The 18,429-nt window shown below is 32.7% G+C and overlaps 1 protein-coding gene and 1 long non-coding RNA gene across 3 annotated transcripts in view; both read right to left on the bottom strand.

Moving 5' to 3' along the window:
• Window positions 1-358: 358 nt before the first annotated feature.
• LOC127737405 (transcription initiation factor TFIID subunit 9-like) overlaps window positions 359-18,429 on the bottom strand; it is a 30,492-nt gene continuing 12,421 nt past the window's right edge. Inside the window, exons 4-6 of the mRNA XM_052248059.1 lie at window positions 10,868-10,952; window positions 10,422-10,547; window positions 359-4,427 (exon numbers count right to left, since the gene is read on the bottom strand). Coding sequence (XP_052104019.1) covers window positions 4,267-4,427; window positions 10,422-10,547; window positions 10,868-10,952 — 372 coding nt within the window. The 3' untranslated portion in view covers window positions 359-4,266. The remainder of the gene's footprint in view (window positions 4,428-10,421; window positions 10,548-10,867; window positions 10,953-18,429) is intronic.
• On the bottom strand, window positions 15,611-17,894 carry LOC127737406 (uncharacterized). 2 transcript variants are annotated; one of them, XR_007999479.1, is made up of 3 exons: window positions 15,994-17,894; window positions 15,662-15,918; window positions 15,611-15,622 (listed from the first exon to the last, which is right to left on the bottom strand). It is a non-coding gene; the product is annotated as an uncharacterized LOC127737406 (long non-coding RNA). The 2 variants fall into 2 exon arrangements; XR_007999478.1 differs by lacking the exon at window positions 15,611-15,622 and having other exon boundaries at window positions 15,640-15,918; window positions 15,994-16,032; window positions 16,072-17,894.

Below are 18,429 nucleotides of genomic sequence, written 5' to 3'. Positions count from 1 at the left end.
TAAATGAATCTCTTTAATACTTTGTGAAATGAACTTAAAGCTTAAATATGTTCTCTTGAAGTTTTAAAGGGAGATAAGATAAATATTTCAACTGATCAATGATTTTAGATTATCTCCTATGGAAACTTATTAACAATGTATTGTAATTTCACAAATTCAAACTGATGTCTTATTCTTATGAATTTGGAAGATTTTTGAAAAGAAAAATTGTTTTGAAACTTTATATTTTCAATGGTCAAATCCTACTTAACATACAGACTATATTGTCTGTGATATGATAAATCAATACAAATAAGAACGGAAAAACGTGAGAATATCAGCAAGTTATAAATGGGGTTTGGATAATTGTTAAAAGTCAATCTGTACAAATGTTTTATTCCTTAAAATCACATTTATCTGAAGACTCTCATTTGTTTCTTAATCTATAGCACAAACCAGTTCCCTTGAAAGCATTTGAAATCAAGAGGCTCATGAAAGCCTGATATCGCTCACCTGTAATTTCAGTTTCAGGCATGTGACTTATTTGTACATCTTACTTTGCTGAACAATTTTGTCATTTACACTTTCTCTATAATAATATTAAAGATAATACATAACCCAAAACTGTAAAAAATTTCCTAAAAAATAACTATTTCTATAACCCTGCAATAAGTTGTCCTATTGGTCTGAAGATTACTTGACAGGTAGATTAAAACCTGTTTAACACTTTCACCTATGTCAGTTTTGCTCTTTCTGCTTTAGTTTTTGAGATGAAAGCCAACACTTCATTTGACCCTTATGTTCTATTTTTAGAAACTGCCGCCATGTTTTTGAATGGATCAAATCCCTGAATACAATCTATAAACTAGATACCCTAAGGAACATTCAATTAAAGTTTTTAAGTATTTGCCCAAGTAGTTTCAGAGAAGAAGATTTTTGAAAAAGTAATTAGACTTTCACAAAAAATTTAAAAACAAGAATGTGTCCATAGTACATGGATGCCCCACTCGCACTATCATTTTCTATGTTCAGTGGACCGTGAAATTGGGGTCAAAACTCTAATTTGGCATCAAAATTAGAAAGATCATATCATAGGGAACATGTGTACTAAGTTTCAAGTTGATTGGACTTCAACTTCATCAAAAACTACCTTGACCAAAAACTTTAACCTGAAGCAGGACAGACGGACGGACGAACGAACTAACGGACGCACAGACCAAAAAACATAATGTCCATAAATGGGGCATAAAAAAACGTTTTAAGGGCAATAACTCCTTAAGGGGTGAATTGGCTATTTTGATCATGTTGACTTATTTGGAGATCTTACTTAGCTGAACATTTATTGTTATTTATGCTTTCTCTCTATCTATTATAATATTAAAGAAAATAAACAAAAACAGTAAAATTTAATAACTAGAGGCTCTAAAGAGCCTGTGTCGCTCACCTTGGTCTATGTGCATATCAAACAAAGGACACTCTCCAACATTGTAGAGGAGAATAGACTTCATGACAAAAATCTCTATTTTGTTGATCTTGTATTACTGATCTTTTAGTCTGTTAAGTTTCTCTCTATCTTCTTTAGTTTTTGCTCAAAACACAAAAGAGGGTAAAAAAAATCCTCATTTAAGGGCTATCACTCCTATGAAGAGTGACAGTCTACTAACTACATCGGCAAAATTTGACTTTTTAATAGATCTGGCCTTGCTGATCATTTATGTGATTTAAAGTGTTTATTTATCTATTACAATTTAAATCATATAAGGCACAACAGGAAAAAAAAATGTTTCTCTCTAAATATCATAGTTTTCATGGTAATAGGCAAAAATGAAAAAAAATGGTAAAATTTGTCATTTATGGGCAATAACTCCTATAAGAATAGTTCTAACAGTTTTGACATATATGGACAATTGGTAGAGCTCATTATTCAGAAAATTTTTGCCCCTTTCAGATTTTCTCTATTTATAACGGTTCAAAAAATAATAGACAAAACTTGAATTTTACCCCTATGTTCTATTTTTAGCCATGTCGGCCATGTTGGTTGGTAGGTGGGGTCATCGGATACAATTTTTAAACTAGATACCCTAATGATGATTGCAGCTAAGTTTGGTTCAATTTGTCTCAGTAGTTTCAAAGGAGAAGATTTTTGTAAAAGATTACAAAAATTTACAAAAAATTGTTAAAAATTGACTATAAAGGGCAATAACTCCTTAGGGGTCAATTGACAATTTTGGTCATATAACTTTTTTGTAGATCTTACTTTGCTGAACATTTTTGCTGTTTATAGTTTATCTTTATCTTCAAGATAATATCCAAAAACTGCAAAATACCCTTAAAATTACCAATTAAGTGGCAGTAACCCAACAATGTGATGTTCGGTTCGTCTGAAAATTTCAGGGCTGATAGATCTTGACCTATTGAACATTTTTACCCCGTCAAATTTGCCCATAAATGCTTTAGTTTTTGAGATATAAGCCAATAAAATGCTCCGCTGGGCACAGCTTGTTACCACTGCAAACCGCCACGACCCTGAACAGTTGGGGCAAGTATGGACACAACATTCAAGCTTGATACAGCACTGAATTTGGATTGTGATTAAATATTTGACACAGCATAGGTTTCTGACACAGAATGAATGTGGTCTAAGAACTTAAAATTTTTTAATTTACCTATTCAAACCATATCATTATTATTTGCTTTTATATATAAATCAGAAATAACCAATTTAAAATGGAAAATTTTAAAGAAAAAAAAAACCCTCCCCCATATTTTTTGAACCCCCTTATGATTCATCACCCCAAACTCAATCCCAGCCTTCCGTTTGTGGTATGGTACCTTGCAGTACAATTTCAGAGAGATCCATACACTTGAACACAAGTTATTGTCTGGATTCTAGAAAAATGCTTGTTTTTAGGCCCCTTTTAGGCCCCAAATTCCTAAACGTTTAGGGCAATTATCCCCAAACTCAAACCCAGCTTTCCCTTTGTGATATGGAACCTTGTAGTACAATTTCATAAAGATCCATACACTTACACACAAGTTATGTCTGGAAGTTACAAAAATGCTTATTTTTTGCCCCTATTTCCTTAACTGTTGGTACCATAACCCCCAAAATCAATCCCAACCTTCCTTTTGTGGTATTGAACATTATGGTAAAATTTCATAGAGATCCATTCACTTAAACTAAAGTTAGAGTGCGAAAACCAATGTGTCTTAGGACGACTACAACAATGACGATGACCACGCTGACGAGGCCAACGTCATACCAATATACGACCGCAAAATTGTTTTTGCGGTCGTATAAAAACTGCATTTGACCCCTATGTTCTATTTTTAACCATGGCAGCCATGTTTGTTGATGGATCAAAACTTCGGATACAATTTATAAACTCGATACCCTAAGGAACATTCAGTTAAAGTTTGGAAGTATTTGGCACAGTAGTTTCAGAGGAGATTTTTAAATATTAGCAAACATGATGAACAAATTGTGTAAAATCATCTTTAAAGGGCATTCCCTCCTTAAGGGGTCAATTGGGCAATTTTGGTCATTTAACTTTTTTGTAGATCTTACTTTGCTGAACATTTTTGCTGTTTACAGTTTATCTTTATTTTCAATAATATTCAAGATATTAACCAAAAACTGCAAAATACCCTTAAAATTACCAATTTAGTGGCAGCAACTCAACAATGGGTTGTTTGGTTCGTCTGAAAATTTCATGGGGTGATAGATCTTGACCTATTGAACATTTTTACTCTGTCAGATTTGCCCATAAATGCTTTAGTTTTTGAGATATAAGCCAAAAACTGCATTTGACCCCTTTGTTCTATTTTTAGCCATGGCAGCCATGTTTGTTGATGGATCAAAACTTCAGATACAATTTATAAACTCGATTCCCTAAGGAACATTCAGTTAAAGTTTGAAGGTATTTGGCCCGTTAGTTTCAGAGGAGGAGATTCTTGAAATAGTTTACACGGACGACAGACGCCAAGTGATGGCATAAGCTCACATGGGGCCCCTTGGGCCCCGTGAGCTAAAAAGAAAAAAGCTCTGGCTGACAACCAAATGAAAAATCAATCTTTCATAGAGAAGTTTTGAAATATGTATTAAGTTTACAGTATGAACAAAATGAATGCAGTACACATCTTGTCTATTTCACTTGTTCAAAAACTTTTAAAATATCTGTGAATGTTATGTATCAAAATATCTTTGAGGTTATATTATGTATCAAAATATCCGTGATGTTATGTATCAAAATATCTGTCATGTTATGTATAAAAATATCTGTCATGTTATGTATCATAATCATCATCATCATGCTTCCTTTTAAGAGAATTGTTAGATATGAGTGAGGCTGTAGACTGTGATATCTGTAATGTCTTAGACAACAAAGCTGAAGGATGCAGTGAGGATGACATAGGCTGACTGGCATGAATGGGTTGTAAACTTGTACCTTGAAAATATAGAATACAAAGTCACAAGGATGCAATATAAAACAATATGTTTGCTAGCATTAATTAATTAACACATTCTTTACTGTACTGTTTCTGCATGCACAGCACCTACCTAGCTTAGACTAATGTGACATGTGCAAGGAGAAAACAAAATTGGAAATACATTCTTATCTTCATTGTTTCTTAACAAATAGGTATCCAAATCCAAAGAAAAACACTTTTGTAATAAAGGATAATAACAAATGAATGAAGTTTTGTTTACTTTTTTTGTAACCTGTAACATATGAGATAAAAAAGATTGTAATTGGAATCACAATAGTCAAATTTCTGTAATCAGTTTTATCTTTGTCCTTCAATTTGTTAATTTACAGACATATTCATGTGTTCCATAGTGCCCAGAGAGAACCACAGGTGTTCCATAGTGCCCAGAGAGAACCACAACCTTCGGCAGGAAAACTGACAATCCTTAAGTCAATTAAGACTGGAATTGAACCTACCTGTCATGTGCTGGGTTCAAACTCACAGCATTCAAATTTGATGACTTGAATGTCTACACATGAGTACAAAACTGAAATATCTTGCCTGCTTTACTGATTGTGATTGAATCTTATGTTAGAAGTCTTCCTTTACACCAATTACATTTGACCTAATACTTAGAGTCCGACTTAACATGAGAATGAGGTCAAGGTAAAAATGATCAAATGTCAGATAGACATGTTCAACTCATTCTAAACATCAAATATAGTTGACCTATTACTTATGGAATCTGAAACAAAACCTAACCTCAAAAACATAAATCCCTAGCAGGGTTAAACCAAAGACTTTCAAATTTGTATTTTCTGCTTCTTCTCTAAGCATGTGGCGTTTATATATAATTAGGAGTTAGAGCAAAGACTATAGCTTGGAGTCAGAATAATGTGTCCAAGTAAAGTAACATATCTTCCTGCAGGCTGTTAGATTGTGAACTAGCACTCTAAAAAAACTGGCTCAGCGTGTCTGCCTAGTACAAAGCAGGGTTCATATTCATATCACATTATAATGTTCCCGTCCTGAAATGCATTTAATTTGCCACTGAACATTAAACAGGCATTCTTCCATCCATCAAAATTATAACATTGATCACTGAACTCTGAAATAAGGTCAAAGGTCAGGTGACACATGTTTGACAGACATGCAAACATTGCAATGATTCTATATACCAAATGAAGCTGTCCTGAAAAAATAGATCAAAAACTAAAATGGCTGGCAGATTGCATGGATTGTTTCTTAAACAATTGAGAATGGTCTGATCTGAGTTAAAAACAAAAAATTGTTTCCATCTTTTGAAATTTTTGTTGAATCATTTAGTTCCCAGGTCTTGAGAAACATGAAAAAATTATTCAAATAATTCCATAATAGCAGGAGCACAACTTCTGTGCAGTTTCAAGGATCCGGGTTATAAAAATTGGTTCCACATTCTGTAAATTTAAATGAAAAACAACCAAGTTCTTAAGTCTGGAAAAATGAGAAAAAGTTCCTCAAATTATTCCATATTAGCACAAGTTCAACATATGTGCAATCTTTCTGTGAAGTTTCAGGGATCTGAAATGAAAACTGTAAGGGGAGTTGATTACACAAAACACAAAAAAGTTCCAAAGTCTGCATAAAAGGGAAAAAAATCCAAGACAGGTGCACAACTTCAATATTTGTGCAATTTCTTTGTAGAATTTCAGGGCTATTGGTTGAAAACTGTAGAAGGATTTGATTTCACAAATTAGATATCCATTTTTCTCTGTCTGCCCATCCAACATCACCAGGTTGTTCTTTCCTAATTTAGGGTTAAAATATCATAGCATAGGTAATAAAGACCTGCACCATGAGCGCATGATATGTCCGTCGCTTTTTCAACAAATAAAGTTACATAACTCCTCCAATGTCATATCAGATATTTAAACTAAAGGGAGGTTATTTTAATAGATAAAAACCAGTCACCAAAGTTGCATGAAAACTGCTCATAGCATTTTTGAGTTATTGTCCGAAAACTGGAAAATCCCCCTTTTTTAATGAATAAAACCCCATAACTCAGAAACGTAAAATCTAAAATTTATAAATACTGAAAGGGAGCTTACGTCAATAGATATAAACAATTCACCAAAATTTTATGAAAACTGCTCAAAGCATTTTTGAGTTATTGTCCGATAACTGGAAAATCCCCTTTTTTTAATAAATAAAAACCCCATCTAAAATTTATAAAAATCGTAAGGGAGCTTACGTCAATAGATATAAACAATTCACCAAAGTTTCATGCAAATTGGTTAAAGTGTTTTTGAGTTATTGTCCGACATGTTGACGAAAACAGTATACCAAAATATGTCCCGTAAACGGGCAAATAAAAATTTAACCCACAATTATTTTCTGTTGTTCATCCTGTGGTAAATTCAACCCTTTTTTTAATCCTTGGTTAAATGAGTCAGATTTAACCTTGCTCCTTACCTTTAGTTAAAATTTAAACTAAGGGACATTGTTATCTTAAAGTATGCATGATTCCTGTTCATTCATGATGCCAAAGAGATATGAACATGATGAAAGGGTATTAAAAGTTTGTTTAACTTATTCTTCTTTTCTGTGACCATCAGCAATCAAAACATGAGTATTACTTGTTAAGTTCACTACTTTTTTTGTGAAGAGGTTTACACACATATCTGTCATTTAATATTTACTGTTTTATTGACATTTTGAAGTAATGAAAAATAATGTTAATTAAAATCTAAGAAGCAACAGCAAATGCATATATTGGCAAATTAAACTAACATAGAAATAAAAGTAAATAATAAAAGTATAAAGTTCCAACGTCCCCTGTGTTGCACATCTATCCAAGGGCAATAACTAAAAAAAAACTTTTTTTTGTTTGTTCATTAAAACTTTTTTTCAAATTGCTTGCAATTTTATATATAATTAATATTTCCAAGGGCATAACTCTTTTAAAATTAATTGATTGGGACTGATTTTAAAAACTTGTCCCAGACATTGCTGATATTAACCTATGATATAATTTCATAAAAATCTGGCAAGAATTGTACACATGAGAGCGCTAACAATGAAATTTTCCATATAATTAATATTTCCAAGGGGCATAACTCTTTTTATAATAGTTGATAGGCACTGATTTTCGAAAATGTCCGAGATATTGCTGATATAAACCTATGATATAAGTTTTATAAAAATCTGGCAAGAATTGTACACATGAGAGTGCTAACAAGACCGGACGGATGGACAGACGCTCGGTATTTCTATGTCCCCCACAACGTGTCACACGTGGGACAATAAAGGATAAAATACACATAAACATTTAGGCATTAAAGAAAGAATAGTTATCATGAATTACATCAATTTATCTGCAAAACTTTTTAAATTCACAGATTTTAGTAAATGTAAGGCCAGATAGATAAATTTCCTTATTAAAAATATATAAAAATCTGTATTGTCATGGCAAATAAGAATAAAATATAGGGTTATTGGGTGGGAATCTTAAACTGTTTCAATGCATTTTACCATTTGTAACTTGAGATAGTGGGGAATGACTCCCAGCTCCCAACCATGTATGGTCTTGTCAAGGTGATTCAGAATGCATATGGTTTGGGGGAGGAAATCTAAACTGTTAAAGATAAAATTAACAATTTACAATATCATGACTCCTAAGGACAAAACTCATATTGCATTGTAAAGGTCTTGCAATGGCATTTAAAAATGTCTATGGTTTTGGGTGGATTCTGAACAGATTGTAAGATATTAAGCAATTGATATGGAAAGAGACATCTATTGTGGACTTCAAAAGGCAGATCAAAGCAGTAGAGGACATATGGTATAGAGGTGGGGATAAGAACCATTTTAAAGATATTTAAACTGACTGTAAGAGACCATCATGGGTAGTCAGGGTTGTTAAACAATCCAGCAGTAGTAGCTACAGATATTTATAAATTTATTATATGAGAAGAGGATGAAAACCCCCTCTCAGGTCTAAACCCTAAGGTGCACTAAAAAGGTCTTGCATTAGCAAACAAAAAACAAAACTAGAGGCTCTCAAGAGCCTGTGTCGCTCACCTGTATTTACTGATGCTTTGGAAATCATGTAAAATAAGGTTAAAATCATAATTAATAGTATTAGATATTAGATATTATAATGATATCTAAGATAATAACAAAAAACTGCCAAATTTTTGTAAAATTACTAACTCAGGGGCAGCAACCCAAAAACGGGTTGTCGGATTCGTCTGAAAATTTCAGGGCAGATAAATCTAAATCTGATGAACATTTTTTCCACCTGTCATATTTGCTCTAAATGCTTTAGTTTCAGAGATATAAACCAAAAACTGAATTTTACCCCTATGTTCTATTTTTAACCAAGTCGGACATGATGGTTGGAAGGCGGGGTCATCGGACAAATTTTTTCAACTATATACCCTAATAATGATTATAGCCAAGTATGGTTAAATTTATCTCTGTAGTTTCAGAGAAGAAGATTTTTGTAAAAGATTACAAAAATTTACAAAAAATTGTTAAAAATTGACTATTAAGGGCAATAACTCCTAAAGGGGTCAACTGACAATTTTGGTCATGACAACTTATTTGTAGATCTTACTTTGCTGAACATTATTGCTGTTTACAGTTTATCTCTATCTATAATAATATTCAAGATAATTACCAAAAACTGCAAAATTTCCTTAAAATTACCAATTCAGGGGCAGCAACCCACAAACAGGTTGTCAGATTTGTCTGAAAATTTCAGGGCAGATAGATCTTGACCTGATAATCAGTTTTACCCTATGTCAGATTTACTCTAAATGCTTTGGTTTCAGAGATATAAGCCAAAATCTACATTTTACCCCTATGTTCTATTTTTAGCCATGGCGGCAATCTTGGTTGGTTGGCGAGGTCTACGAAAACATTTTTTAAACTAGATACCCTAATGATGATTGTGGCCAAGTTTGGTTAAATTTGGCCCAGTGGTTTCAGAGGAGAAGATTTTTGTAAAAAGCTGACGACGGATGACGACGACGGACGCCAAGTGATGAGAAAAGCTCATTTGGCCCAACATGGTATTGGAGTTGACATGAAAATATTCCTGAATTCTATTTTTTACCTTGCACTCAAAGGTCATGGTTAGATGTCACATACATCCTCTTGCACCAATGTACCAAATATAACAACCCATTATGTAGAATGTTTTTTATGTTTTTGGACATCAAGATATCCTATTTTGACCTTCAATTCAAAGATCAGGTCAGATAAAAGTAATGTTTATATGCAATATTCCATTCCATGGTAATACACTATACATGAATTATCAGAAGTCAATTTAAAGGATAAACAAGTTTTGACCAAGACAAGACGGTTGAAAGAAACAGATGAAGAAGTAGAAACACTACTAAAACATATGTGTCTCAAAATGGGAGAGATAAATACCAAACATTGGATTCAAATGCAGTCAATTTCTGTAATTTCCCTAGATCTGAAAAGTGCATGAATTTTGTTTACTTAACATTTAAAATATCTAATAAACAGACATATAAAACTAAAGTAAGTAGCAGACATCATAGATAGACTAAAAACTGACAGAAATTCACTTAATCGATTGGGATAAAACAAGTGAAACTGCGAGCTAATGCTCACTGAAGTTGTTGAGTGATGAATCTGAAAACGCATCACACGGTATAGCTGACTTATATAAACACTGAAACCAAATTTCAGAAATCCTTGTAATGTAGTTCCTGAGAAAGATGCGACGTAAATATTCATGGGACGGACTGACGGACTGACGGATGGACCGACAGACAGACAGAGGTTAAACAGTATACCCCCACTTTTTTAAAGCAGGGGTATAAAAAGAACAAGAATCTACAAAACTTGTAAGTTTACTAACGTTTCATTTGCTTCAAAAGAGTCTTCATCTGAAAATTGCTATATTATATGTTATGGCATTACCTTATAAATGTAATACAAAAATTAATATATACCTGCTGATATTCTAAATGCTGGTCTTTGTACCACTGTTGATGCTTGTGGTTTAGTAACTATGGTAACAGTTGGAACTGACATATTTTTGGTAACGACACTTAGGTTTGGATTACCACTTGATTTGGCTGAAAAGAAAAACATCTTTTAATTCTTAAAATCATTTTCTTGAGAAAAATGAGGGAACATGCAGAAATACACTGGTTGCATAATAATTATGACTTAAATAAATGGAGAATGTGTTCATGGTACACAGATGATGCGCCCGCTTGCAGGAGTTGACTGAAGATTTTGGCCTTAGACTTATTTGTAGATCTTGTTTAGCTGATCAGTTTGTTGTTTCAAAATTCTATTTATCTATTATTGTTTTAAAGATTACAACCAAAAACCTAAAAAAAAGTGTTTAATTTAGTCATTTAAAAACAACATGTTACCAATAAAAACTTACCGATTCCATGTGGTGTAATACTAATTCTCTGTGAACCTGGAAACTGTTGACTCATTGGTAGACCAAACTGTATCCTGGCTTGTTGCTAAAATCAGAAATACGGTTAATTACTATACTAAACAAGTAGAACTGAGAGCTATTGCTCACTAATGATACCCCCACTTCAAGTTTAACGGGAAATTGAAGAGAAATTGTTCCAAAAACCTGTTATATGGTAAACCATGTTCACATGACGCCTCATAACAAATTTCAGGAGGTCTTTTTTGTAATTCCGTAGAAAAATGTGACGAAAATTTCATAAATGGCCTGTATGTGTTAGTATAATATATAAATATTCAGTAAACATGGTAAAGGAGTTGATGAGCGATGATACTGAGCTGGGTTTGTTTGTATAGAAATGAAAGACAATATGTACAGTATCCATTGTACTTTACAATAATAATATAAAGGCTTCTGTGTGCAGCCATGCTTGAGAGTGATGCATAGCATCATGAATATACAACTCTGAATAATAGTAAATGTATCTCCTTAATAGCAAAAGGTCAATGCAACTTCCATTAACAAGATTTTTCAGTTTTTATGTAAATGTGGCATTCATTTGGATGATCGCTCTTAAAAAGAATCATAAAAAATCATGTAATTCTGACCCATAATTTATCATGTTTATGTATGAGGGCTATCAAAAGGAATATCTGTGTTGAATAAAATGCACATATTTGTTTCATTCTTGATAATTCTTGTGAGAAACATTAAAGATACAAATTGAACCCAGACTAAAATTTGACATATATGAAAAAATAACTGTTAACACATTTCTTGTCACGTATACAACACAATCCTGACCTTTCCATTATATTTTCACAAAAAAAATATTTACAAAAAAAAGAAAGCTGTTAAACAGTTAAATGTCAATTTGATGATTAACCAGACAAATTCAAAAGGCTAAGCTCCCAAGTTTTTAGTGCATGTTGACTATGGTTGTAGCTAAAAAAAAGGAGACAGGATGACAAATAAAAATCATCAAGTCTTATCAAAACAGACAACACCAATGTAAAAAACATTGACAAAATAAAACAACAACAAAACACTAGCGACAATACAGATAAAATGCTCCGCTGGGGCGCAGCTTGATATGACCGCAGAGGTCGAACCCTGAACAGTTGGGGCAAGTATGGACACAACATTCAAGCTTGATACAGCTCTGAATTTGGATTGTGATTAAATATTTGACACAGCATAGGTTTCTGACACAGAATGAATGTGGTCTAGGAACTTAAAAAATTTTAATTTACCTATTCAAATCATATCATTATTATTTGCTTTTATATATAAATCAGAAATAACCAAGGCCATCAAAAAGAATATGTTTGTTTGCCCTAACCCTACCTACCCAGAAAATATCTGCCTACTCAAAATCTTTTATTGTCTTGATGTGAATTTTTTTTTTTTATCAGATAGGCATGAAGACTAAACACAATCTGACACTTCAATTTCTCTTTGCAGAAAAAAGAGAAGAAAATGCCTACCTACCTACCCACTGTCTCTACCTTTGGGTAGGGTTTGGGCAAACCAAAATATTTTTAGATGTGGCCCAATTTAAAATGGAAAATTTTAAAGAGAAAAAAAGCAAAAAAAAGAAAAAAAAATCCCCCCCCAAACTTTTTGAACCCCCTTATGATTCATCACCCCAAAACTCAAAAACAGCCTTCCCTTTGAGGTATGGTACCTTGCAGTACAATTTCAGAGAGATCCATACACTTGAACACAAGTTATTGTCTGGAAACTAGAAAAATGCTTATTTTTGGCCCCTTTTTCCTAAACGTTTTGGGCAATTACCCCCAAACTCAATTCCAGCTTTCCCTTTGTGATATGGAACCTTATAGTACAATTTCAGAAAGATTCATACACTTACACACAAGTTATTGTCATGAAACTAGAAAAATGCTTGTTTTTTGCCCCTTTTTTGGCCCCTAATTCCTAAAATTTTGAGGCAATTACCCCCAAAATCAATCCCAGCATTCCCTTTGTGATATGGAACCTTATAGTACAATTTCAGAAAGATCCATACACTTACACACAAGTTATTGTCATGAAACTAGAAAAATGCTTGTTTTTTGCCCCTTTTTTGGCCCCTAATTCCTAAAATTTTGAGGCAATTACCCCCAAAATCAATCCCAGCATTCCTTTTGTGATATGGAACCTTGTGGTACAATGTCAGAGAGATCCATACACTAACACACAAGTTATGTCTGGAAGTTACAAAAATGCTTTTTTTTGGCCCCTAATTCCTTAACTGTTTGTACCATAACCCCCAAAATCAATCCCAACCTTCCTTTTGTGGTATTGAACCTTAAGATAAAATTTCATAGAGATCCATTCACTTTAACTAAAGTTAGAGTGCGAAAACCAATATGTCTTCGGACGACGACGACGACGCCAACGTCATACCAATATACGACCACAAAATTTTTTTGCGGTCGTATAAAAACCAAAAAATAATTAACACAAATCCAACTTAAAACAGGGAGTAGAGTGGCACACGTCTTGTTTCTCATTTCAAATAAAAATAAGGTGATAAGTTACATTTGGTAAAGGTACTATCCAGGAAAACAGGACATGAAGGTGGTTTTAACAAGAGGAATAGAAATGGAAAGTTCACAATGACAAAATCATGACATTGTGCAATGCTAAAATATAAGTATCTACAGGATGTAGTACCATAAGTGTTCATAAAGGTCAAGCAATTCATATTCAGTTATGTTTAAAATCATTAAAAACAAAATCAATGCTAGTACCAATAAAGACAATATACAATATGTTCCAAGATCTTACTAGTGTTAAATTGATATGATTTCTTGATTAATTGTAGCTAGCTGAATGCTGCAGTGACAATTCTGTTATACATTTTCTTGATTAATTGTAGCTAGCTGAATGCTGCAGTGGCAATTCTGTTATACATTTTCTTGATTAATTGTAGCTTGCTGAATGTTGCAGTGGCAATTCTTTTATACATTTTCTTGATTAAAAGTAGCTTGCTGAATGCTGCAGTGGCAATTCTTTTATACATTTTCTTGATTAAAAGTAGCTTGCTGAATGCTGCAGTGGCAAATCTTTTATACATTTTCTTGATTAAAAGTAGCTTGCTGAATGCTGCAGTGGCAAATCTTTTATAAATTTTCTTGATTAAAAGTAGCTTGCTGAATGCTGCAGTAGCAAATCTTTTATACATTTTCAGGACGAGAATACAGAAATTATTGTGTTTGTTGACCAATGGACACAATGTGACTTATTTGACTTATTTGTAGATCTTATTTTTTCTGAATATTTTTGCTAATCATGGTTGCTCTCATTATATTATGGTCTACATAAAATTCATAAAATGTGTATAAATGGATATTCAGGGGGAATAAGTCCTATAAGGAGTCAGTTACCAGTTTCTGTCATGTTGACTTATTTGTGAATCTTACATGTATAATGCTTTAAATCATTGATATTTACAATTTCTCTCTATCTAATATCATGATTATGGTTTCTGTAAAAATGGGCAAATATCATCTTTAAGGGCAATAACTCCTAAAAGGGGTCAATTTACAGTTTCTACTATGTTGACTTATTCATAGATTATTTTGCTGATTACAGTTTTTCTCTTAATTTGTTTCTCGCTATAGTATATCTTATTTTGATGGACAATTTAGAATTTTGCAATTTAATTTCTGCAAAAAATGAGAAACAATGTCTTTCAAGGGAAATCCCTACTAAAAGGGGTAATTGACATATTCCATGTTGACTTATTTGTAGATCTTATTTGGCTGAAATTTTATTTGCGGATGGGGACGGACTCTAGGATAGCTATCTCTTGCTTTTGGGACATAATTTTTCAGGTTTGACAAAAAGGACAATTATTGCGTCTGATATAAGGTAAATATCATCATTATAACGGGAATTTACTAATAAGTTCTTTTATCTAAGCCAGGAAACTAGTTAAAGTACAGAAAGATTAGTTGTAGAAAACTTACTGGTGGACGATTAAAAGATATTTGACAGGCTTTAGTTTAGGTAACCAATACATAAAAGTGACCTTTTATAAAGGACCCATAAAAGGACGCCTCCGGGTGCGGGAGTTTCTCGCTGCATTCAAGACCCATTGGTGGCCTTCGGCTGTTGTCTGCTCTATGGTCGGGTTGTTGTCTCTTTGACACATTCCCCATTTCCATTCTCAATTTTATTTAAATGTTCAGAAGAGACCTTAAATTGAGACGTGGTATTGATATAATTGTGTACTATTTGACTCTTTGGAGCACTTGGCCTTGAATGTAGAAGAATTAATCATTTCATTCTCAAGAACATCCATGTAGTATTTACGTCATACATTACCCCATTGCTGGCTTCTTCGTCCCCTAGTATGAACATAAAATGCTAAGGGAGTATTAGAAGTTATTTTTCTCCCATTTATATCAATTTTAACAATAGGATGAAAGAGATCTTAAATGAACTGGGGACGCTCTTTCCTATAGATTTATTTTCAATAAAGGATGATATTTTAGTCCTTTTTGAGAAAGTTCATAACCTCTTTATCTTTGACGACGTTGCGGTTCCCTGTAATGATTTTGCAGTAAGGATCAAAAGTAGGAACCTCAGAACCTGATGTCTTGTTAAAAAAGAGTTAAAGTAGTTTTACAGAAATAATTATAAAGTTTAGCAGAACAAGAATTCTTTCTTTTTTTTTAATTAGACTTGGTTTGTGCCACCTTAAAACTTTTTTTTTATTAGACTTGGCTTGTGCCACATTAAAACTTTTTTTTTTATTAGACTTGGCTTGTGTCACCTTAAAACTTTTTTTTTTATTAGACTTGGCTTGTGTCACTTTTTTTTTATTAGACTTGGCTTGTGTCACCTTAAAACTTTATTTTTTATTAGACTTGGCTTGTGTCACCTTAAAACTTTTTTTTTTATATTAGACTTGGCTTGTGCCACCTTAAAACTTTTTTTTTATTAGACTTGGCTTGTGCCACCTTAAAACTTTTTTTTTTATTAGACTTGGCTTGTGCCACCTTAAAACTTTTTTTGTATTAGACTTGGCTTGTGCCACCTTAAAACTTTTTTTTATTAGACTTGGCTTGTGCCACCTTAAAACTTTTTTTTTTATTAGACTTGGCTTGTGCCACCTTAAAACTTTTTTTTTTATTAGACTTGGCTAGTGCCACCTTAAAACTTTTTTTTTATTAGACTTGGCTTGTGCCACCTTAAAACTTTTTTTTTTTATTAGACTTGGCTTGTGCCACCTTAAAACTTTTTTTTGAAGAAAATTATCTAGTTGACATTTAAGTGTTAAACAACCCTTTTTTTTAAATTAGGTTTATTAGATTTAGTGAAAATATTTTGAAAAGGTCAGGGTCTTATAAGAAATATCTTAAAACTTATGTACTGATATTAAATTTTATTTTTTTTTCTTTCTCACAAATAAGCTTTTGCTGATGAATTCACAAGTATTCAATTTTAAATTTGTGGTACAGTCAAACCTGGGTAAACCGGACCCTGAATAAACTGGTTTCCTGTGTATTTTGAATTCCAATCTTACTATGCAGCCCCAATACAATTAATTGCAGTAAAAGTAACTTTTCTAAATTCATTTAACAGTGAATAATGATACAGTATTGATCGATGTGCACTCAAAACAAAGACTACTTAAGTCAAAACATTCTCAAGTTTATTGTCCATATAAATTGTCTTACATTTATCACTTCTCTTAAAGTGTCAGACAGTTTTTTTTTCCAATCGCAAACTGTAATGCAAAATCTTTCTGCGTTTTCTTAGGGATTTCCTAAGATTCCTGAATAAAATACCTTTTCATCGACAGTGTATTTAGATTGTTATCATAATCCTTTTTTCTCTTTTTGGCATACATAAATTCTACATTTCTTGTTTGAGCTAACTTATTTTTTAGATGACAACATAATTGTGTGTGTAAAAACAGTTGACTACAATAAACTCATGTTTGTCTTTACTAGTTTTATACTCTAAAGGATCATTCTTGTGTAAGTAACTTTGTTTTGAGTGCACATCGATCAATACTGGATCAATAGTCACTGTTAAATTATATCTGACAGGTTACTTTTAATGCAATTAATTGTGTTGGGGCTGCATAATAAGATTGGAATTCGGAATACACAGGATCTGGTTTTAAGATGGTATTATTGCGAAGGAATTGAAGGGGAAATAATGGGACTTCAGCCAGAATGGATGTAGGAAGCCAGTTTATTCAGGGTCTGATTTACCCAGGTTTGACTATACCACAAATTCAAAGTTGAATACATCGGAATTCATTAGCAACAGATAATTTGTTAAAAAAAAGTTCAATATATAATACAGTTTATAATTTTAAACACATCTCTTACAACCCTGACCTTTTCAAATATTTTTTACTAAATCTAATAAATTTAATCAAATAAAATGTTGTTTAACACTTAAATGTCAACTTGATAATTTCTTCATAAAAAATTAAAGGTTGCAAAAACCATACATTATGGCTAGTAGCAAATGAAATAAAATGCTCCTCTGGGCGCAGCTTGATACGACCGCAGAGGTCGAACCCTGAAGAGTTGGGTCAAGTATGGACACAACATTCAAGCTTGATACAGCTCTGAATTTGGATTGTGATTAAATATTTGACACAGCATAGGTTTCTGACACAGAATGAATGTGGTCTAAGAACTTAAATTTTTTTAATTTACTTATTATGGTCCAATATCCAAAATCTAAATACATGGTTAGATTCAGCATATCAAAGAACCCCAAGAATTCAATTTTTGTTAAAATCAAACTAAGTTTAATTTTGGACCCTTTGGACCTTAATGTAGACCAATTTGAAAATGGGACCAAAAATTAAGAATCTAAATACACGGTTAGATTCAGCATATCAAAGAACCCCAATGTTTCAATTTTTGATGAAATCAAACCATATCATTATTATTTGCTGTTATATATAAATAAAAAATAACCAACTTAAAATGGAAAATTTTAAAGAAAAAAAAAGAAGGAAAAAAAGAACCCCCCCCCCCACAATTTTTTGAACCCCCTTATGATTCATCACCCCCAAACTCAATCCCAGCCTTCCCTTTGTGGTATGGTAGCTTGCAGAGATCCATACACTTGAACATGTTGAACACAAGTTATTGTCTGGAAACTGTAAAAATGCTTGTTTTTCGGCCCCTTTTTGGCCCCAAATTCCTAAACATTAAGGGCAATTACCCCCAAACTCAAACACAGCTTTCCCTTTGTGATATGGAACCTTGTAGTACAATTTCATAAAGATCCATACACTTACACACAAGTTATTGTCCTGAAACTAGAAAAATTTGTAAGGGTTCCGAGGAACCTAGTGTCTCGCCTACTTTTGCTGTTAATCGCAGGCTCAACAAAAATGAGGAAAAAAATTAATAAAAATATTCCTCTCTATATTATCTGTGATTGTAAGTAGCTTCTGTCCAAGTTTGGTAAAAATCCAGGATAGTTTATGAATCTAATAAATGTTTTAAAAACTTAAACTGCAGACTGTATGTAAT

This window comes from Mytilus californianus, unplaced genomic scaffold (assembly GCF_021869535.1).
Source record: "Mytilus californianus isolate M0D057914Y unplaced genomic scaffold, xbMytCali1.0.p SCAF_4, whole genome shotgun sequence".
In the NCBI taxonomy this organism is placed as follows: Eukaryota; Metazoa; Mollusca; class Bivalvia; order Mytilida; family Mytilidae; genus Mytilus; species Mytilus californianus.
This window is presented reverse-complemented; position numbering and strand designations above follow the sequence as displayed.